Genomic DNA, 6,860 nt, shown 5'->3' with positions numbered 1-6,860 from the left:
GTCAAATTTGGTGTTTTGACCCTTTTGCAAAAGTTTAGTCGGATCTGAACCTAGTTTAAAAAAATCAGGATCTAACCCTTTTTCTTACCGACGTAGTCATTGACGGTACGGTTACACAACCTACCGCCAAGGTCAGTGGCGATAGGACTTAACTACGTCGTCACGACCATTTAAAATGTAAAATATCTTACCGCCAGAGTTTTTGGCGGTAAGCTGTGTAACCTATTGTGATTGTACTTGGTGGTATGCTATACACTATTACGACACGAATGTGAGTGCATGCAAGCATTGGTCTCTCCACCGCACTGCATAGTATGCACAAACATCTACTCGCATCCATCTTTTCCCTTCTCTTTCCATCCACATGCATTATTACTAGCACGTTCTCTTTCCGTTTCAAAATACATGATTCAACTTTGTACTAAATACAAAATTGAATCATAAAATAGAGTCTATAAAGTTGAGTCATCTATTTTGAAACGGAGGGAGTAGCTCCTAGCTTGGACATGTCACAAACTTAAACAATTGATGGGATGCACAGGTAGCTAGCTAGGCACACGGTAGGCAGCGCAGGCAGCCTGCACATTTGCAGCCACATAATTGCAAAACGCCGTCTAGCCCAGCCGGCATGCATGCACAAGCGACGTCATTTTTAAAAGAAAGATAGTGGTAGACCCTACCGCCAAAGACCCTGGCGGTAGGATATAATGGTCTACCGTAAAGGATCTTGGTGGTAGGGTATTTTTCATGTTGTGACGATGTCATAACGCAATTAAATCCTACCGTCGAAAACCGTGGCGATAGGCATTGTTATTCAACTGGCAAAGACTACGACGGCAGGAAAATGATCAGATCCTGAAATTCTTTCGAACCAGGGTCAGATCCTGCTAAACTTTCGCAAAAGAGTCGAAACATCAAATTTGGCCCCGGGCGGACGCATGTGTCCCGCCTCCTCTTTGTATCGGTGCCTGCTCTGAACAGGCACCTTTTCCTTTTTTTTTCAGGCACTTTTCCCTGTATAAACCAACTTTGCTAACAGTTGTGTTCCCCGTAACCGGTGTGAACAACACGTACTTAACCATGTACAAATACCCAGTTTCAGGATCAAATGAAAGAGTCTAGCTCATTTCATTCAATTTACTTCTTCCACTTACCAAGTTACCCCACAGGTAACTTACCCACGACAGGTCGACAAAGCCGCAAGACAAGATGACGATCAGAGACTCTTGAGTATAATCTGCGCTCCATGCTGAGGATGCAGTGTGATGACTGTATACGGCGCATGCGTGTAGGAAGGTGAGAGCTGGAACTCGAAACGCTGAAGGATCATGCTCAGGGCCATCTTGGCTTCCAGCATCGCGAAGTTCTGGCCGATGCAAATCCTCGGGCCCCAGCCGAACGGGAAGAAGACCGGCTGGTCCTTAGTTGCCTTGGAAATCCCCTCCGCAAACCTCTCCGGCTTGAACTCCAGCACGTCCTTCCCCCATACATCCGGGTTGTGGTGAACCATGATTATTGGCAGCTCCAGCAGCACGCCCGCAGGGTAGGTGATGCCTCCAATCTGCATCTGTCTGGATGTCTTCCGGTTCAGCGTGACCGCCGGTGGGTACAGCCTGAGCACTTCATACAGTATCATGGTCACCTGGGCAAGGAAATTGGAGCCGAATCATAGTCAGTAATGAGTTGTAGGCGAAACTTGAAAGTAAAGTGTGAGAGATACTTGCCGTTTTGAGTCGACCCAGGCCGTCGAAGTTGGGCTTGTCCTTGCCGAAGACGCTGAGGACTTCTTCCCTGGCCCGATCCTGCCACTCGGGGTGCATTCCCAGGACGACCAGCGTCCAGGTGAGCAGCACGGACGTGGTCTCCATCCCCGCGAAGTAGAAGAGCTTGCACTCCTCGATCACATCCTCGGTGCTCATCCTCATCCTTGACGTCCCGCTCTCCTTGTTTGACTGCAGCATCAGGCCAAGCAAGTCGTTGCCGCTACTAAGCCCATCGTTCTCCATCGCGCGCTCCCGCTTCTCGATGATGCCTCTCAGGAGCCCTTCAATCTCTCGGTTGATCTGCTTCATCCTCTTGTTGTTTTCGGTTGGAAAAAAGCTGAAAAAGGGCAGTCGCATCATTCATGCTTACTCTGAATTTTACAAGGAAAAAAGTTACTGTACTTCAGAAAAAAAAAGGACTATGTCAAGAGTAATTGGTACAGGAAGTGTGCTTACAGGTAGCCTGGGATGTACATATACTGGAAGGCCTTGATAATTCGCTCTGCTTGCTCTGCCTGAAGCTGGAAGATCCTTCGCCCTTCCATGAAGCTGCTACCGAACGACGTGCGAGAGATCACGTCTCCGGTGAGGTTCTGGAAATCCTCCCATATGTCTATTTCATGTGATCCATCAGAACCGGCTAGTTTACTTTCCCAGCTGCTTATCAACTCGGTGCAGCATGTCGAGAAAGCCGGCAACATGCTCTGTAAACAGCTTCAGTTAGCGCGCGCGCACACACACCCTGATCGGGTTAGGAGCTACCCTAGTAAGAAAGAATAGTACTACCTTGAGCTTTTCGAGATGGAAAGCGGGGTTCAAGATCCTCCTGTGCATCGCCCATTTCTCACCGTCGTAGCTCGCAAGCCCAAGGGCTATCAGTTTTCCCAGACGTTTGTTGGTGAATTTTTCGAAATGGCCCGACTTGTCTGATAGGATCTCTCTCACTAGCTTTGGCTCTGCTATGACCATCCTTAGGACTGGTCCAAACCAGGTGATGCAAACGTTGCCTACATGCAGTTCAAAACTGATTGCCGTCAGAAATTTTTGGGGAAAATGATTTTTTTCGCGGGAATTGAAGAAAAAACTGAAGTAGAGACAACAATAATAGTATCTTGTTTTTAATGCGACCTTGAGCAGGATTAATTCAACAGATGCCCGTACAAGAAGAGCAATAGTAACATAGATACTTCAGTATACTGTGACATCAATTTTCATGTCGGGAAAACGGAAAGAAAAGACATATTCAACCAGAGAGAAATTCAACTTGAGCAACAACAAAATTCTCCTACCGTGCTCCTTGACGATGTTGAGGAGGTGTGGCGCCACACGGGGCACAATGTCGTGGCACGGCGGCATGGGCTTGGACCGAGCCTCCTCGTTGAGCCGGCCGTTGTCCGCGAGGTCCCCGGCGGGAAAGCGGTACGCCGTGCCGCCCAGGCCCTGCGCCCTGAGCGCCCGGCTGAGCCGCCGTGGCCTCAGCCAGCATGTCTCGGCGGCCCGGGAGACCGCCCACAGGAGGACGAGCAGCGCAGAGAGACCACAGAGCAGGCTCAGCGATGAAGGAGAAGACACATCACCTCCGACTCCCAGTGTAGTTGCTGCTACGTCGACCTCCATTAGTTTCTTACTGCAATAAAACTGCGTGGTGCGGTACAACTAGAGCAGGTGCGGTGGAAGATGGAATGCTATATAGGCACAGCAAGTGTGGTCGATATGATACGAGGGTGGGTGCTCTGCCCTGTTTGGCATCACATGTTTTTCTTATCTTCTCGTTTCTTCTTAGAAAATTTTGGCGGTTGCCAATGAGAATTGTGGAAAACGATGTGCCACACACCAAGGACAAGCAAAAGGCGGGACTCCTTGTTTGTTGTTTTTCATCGACAAAGCGTGGCAAGAAACCCAAGCGGAGACGTTGTAACTGTTAATAAATCAGGATGTTGTCTTCATTTTCGTGGAATCGGGAGCAACCGCGGAGCCGAAGGATACCGTCGCTTGGCGTTTGCGGATACCTGCTTCTTTTGTTCTTATTATGTATGTATGACCTACGCAGATACGTAAGTGGTTGTTTGGATACAAGCTCAGTTTCTAGAAAACGGATTTTAGGTGAAATTTGAGGAAAAGGACTTTTAGTTAGTTTTCTGTTAACGAAATTTCTTGCAGTTCCTTCTTTTTATGTATGGCTATCATTATTGACAAAGCTTGGATTTTATTTGCTCAAAATGAAGCATCGAGAAAATACATAACACAATGAGCCCATAGCCGACCTCTACATAGCAATGAGCGGCCACCCCACGCCGGAGGCGCTCCTGTGGTGGCGGCCGGGTTCATGGATCTCGCCCGACCTAGATGGGCTTGGGTGGGCTGGCGGCTCGGTTCTACGGCGATGTGCTAGCGTGCCGGCTGGACCCTTTTCGTCTAGTCCCCGTCAGAGAAGGCGGCGATCCGTGCACAAGATGCTTGATGGAGGATCTGGGTGAAAACTTGCTCTCGGCTAGCTGCCAAGGCCGGCGATGGCGGCACTCTTCGGTGTCATTCCCTTCTTGAAGGCATCGTCGTTGAGAAGTTCTAGACCACTATCTGCTACCTCCGGGGGGACCCTAGATTAGTAGATCGGATGATGGCGACGCTCTTGTGTCGTCTCCCCCTTGGGGGTGTCATTCTTGGAGGTGTATACGGGCTCGAGGGACCAGTGGACGACATCTTTGATGGAGCGGAGTTTCATCCTACACAATGATGGTGGCGGATCTCGAAGGCATGGCACAGTGGAGAATCGACGTCCGATGTCGACAATGGACTCGCGCAGGAGGACAACGTTGTATAGCGTCATGGTGCCATCGATGGCAGAGAGGTCTAGTAAGGTCGATGCGTCAGTATCTGGTATGAAGATGGGTCGATGAAAGATGATGGTGACAGCCCTTGCAGCGTGCGCATGTGGTGCACACTGAGAGTGCGCCGAACCGGTGCGTGAACCAGTCCCGACATTGTGGCTTGGACGGGGTACCCCGACTTTAGATGTTAGGCCTTGGTGCGATGTCTGTTTGGTATTCGGCTCGGACATGAAAAATCCCCATCATCAAGGGGATAGGAGTAGCGACAGGTGTTGCCAAGATGATGGGGATGTATTACTTTTTAAGGTCTGTGTGAATAATTAGTAAAATGGTTGCATGCATCGCCTAGATACAGAGACCGGGGGTATATCTTTTTTTCTAAAAAATGTCAAAATTAAATACGACAATTTATCGATAAGCAATATAAGAATGAATCATTAGGCGCTTGCGGCTGCCGCTGCGACCACGCTCTCTTTGCGCGCGTTGATCTCCTTCTTCGCCTCAATACACTAATGATCTTAGGGCATCTCTAACACTGACCCCTAAAACAAACACACTATTTGTTGACAGACTAGTCCAGACCAGTCTGTGGACACTGATGCCGGAACCGTCCATTCAATCTTGTCCCCTAAATGTATGCCGTTGTTTTCCCCTAAGACCGCAACATTCAAAATAACTATAAAAAATAACATGATTCTTCCATAAATAACATGCAGATATGCCTAGTGCAAAAATAGTTTAAATGTAAATATTACATCCGAAATAACTTGATGTTCGACAAAGTTTTTTGAAATCATCGTTTCCCAATTCAACGATTCTCAAGTAAGAATGGACATATGTCGTCCCACACATACTGCCCCTAGAGTTTTAGCCAACAATGTACGTGTGTGAGTGACCCGCCCTCGGTCTTGTAGTACAACAAGACAGCGTGTGCTGGCTATACAACGTGTAAAGCAACATTAAGTGAATGGATGAATTAACCAACATGCAGAACAACAAGAAGTAAAACTTATGATCTCCATGGTTGACAAGCCCAATGGCTACATTGTCTCCACTCGATGAATCACACTTCAATAGTTCATGACGGAGTTTAGAAGGTGTACCATCGATGCGATATTGACTTTATATTACATTAACGGATGACGTGCATGTTGTAGGGCATGAAGTTATTTTGTTCATGAAAAGAAGCATGCACGCGCTGCCAAAAGATTGAGCCCATGAGTTCATGCCTACAAAGTCCACAAATATGACCAACCATGCATCGCACATGAACTCATCCTCCCTCACCAACTACACTGCCATCGAATTACTCTAGGAAATGACAACAAGTTTAACAAAAAGATCTCAATGGCATTTGACCGAACACCTGTCGGGCATGGTGTCTGCCATGAACGTCGAAGGCATTGGCGTGGAGAGTAACTGGCTGCGGAGGGATCCTGGGTGGATGAAGGCATAATCCAAGGTGGGTAGGCCCGTTGGTGGTGGTTGTGGACATCCGAGGATGCCTATGCGGTGGACAAAAAGGTACATTGGCAACGGCGAACGAGGAGCGTGTAGATGCAAAGCAGGGGGGTAGGGTTGGAGTGCAAAAAAGTGGACCGGGAGGGGGATTTGATTGGGTTGGGTTGTCAGAGTCCTACGTGGCGATTTTCTGTACTCCCGCACCCCTCCCCCCGCCCCGGTTGCCTCTGGTTTGCGGGAAAACAGACACTCAGACCAGTCCACGGACTGACGAGGCACCCGGTTGGATGGCAAAATGGATCTGACAGGATCGAGAAGAGGGGTCTAGAGGGGGGGGGGGGTGATTAGACCCTTAACAAGCAAAAGTAGCAGTTTGTAGATTCTTCAAGTTAAGGTTGAGTTTTAGCACAAGTTTAAGCATTCACAATACATTTAAAGCAAGCATGACAAGAGTATATGCAGTAAAGCATGCAAATTGCAAGAAAGTAAAGGGATGGGATTGGAATTTGCAAATGCAATGAGGAGACAGAGATTTTTGGCGTGGTTCCTGAAGGAAATATGCCCTAGAGGCGATAATAAAGTTGTTATTTATATTTCCTTATGTCATGATAAATGTTTATTATTCATGCTAAAATTGTATTAACCGGAAACTTAGTACATGTGTGAATACATAGACAAACAGAGTGTCACTAGTATGCCTCCACTTGACTAGTTCGTTAATCAAAGATGGTTAAGTTTCCTAGCCATAGACATGAGTTGTCATTTGATGAACGAGATTACATCATTAGAGAATGATGTGATTTACTTG

At 47.7% G+C, this 6,860-nt stretch overlaps 1 protein-coding gene across 1 annotated transcript; it reads right to left on the bottom strand.

Annotated features, from left to right (window-relative positions):
• Nucleotides 1-903: 903 nt before the first annotated feature.
• On the bottom strand, nt 904-3,432 carry LOC119276332 (cytochrome P450 72A14-like). Its single transcript, XM_037557370.1, has 5 exons — nt 3,053-3,432; nt 2,550-2,770; nt 2,220-2,467; nt 1,725-2,100; nt 904-1,642 (listed from the first exon to the last, which is right to left on the bottom strand). Exons 1-5 carry the CDS (start codon nt 3,378-3,380, stop codon nt 1,217-1,219), a joined length of 1,599 nt encoding a protein of 532 aa, XP_037413267.1. The 5' UTR covers nt 3,381-3,432; the 3' UTR covers nt 904-1,216.
• Between the last annotated feature and the right edge of the window lie 3,428 nt (nt 3,433-6,860).

Source organism: Triticum dicoccoides, chromosome 3B (assembly GCF_002162155.2).
Source record: "Triticum dicoccoides isolate Atlit2015 ecotype Zavitan chromosome 3B, WEW_v2.0, whole genome shotgun sequence".
In the NCBI taxonomy this organism is placed as follows: Eukaryota; Viridiplantae; Streptophyta; class Magnoliopsida; order Poales; family Poaceae; genus Triticum; species Triticum dicoccoides.
The sequence above is the reverse complement of the archived record's forward strand: the minus strand, read 5'-3'. Positions and strand labels throughout refer to the sequence as shown.

Excerpts from the sequence above, each read along its gene's own strand:
- LOC119276332 (XM_037557370.1), bottom strand. The coding sequence starts at position 3,380 with ATGGAGGTCGACGTAGCAGCAACTACACTGGGAGTCGGAGGTGATGTG. Across the intron at positions 2,771-3,052 it reads CAACATCGTCAAGGAGCACG|GCAACGTTTGCATCACCTGG; the intron begins GTAGGAGAATTT and ends AACTGCATGTAG. Across the intron at positions 2,101-2,219 it reads ATGTACATCCCAGGCTACCT|CTTTTTTCCAACCGAAAACA; the intron begins GTAAGCACACTT and ends GCCCTTTTTCAG.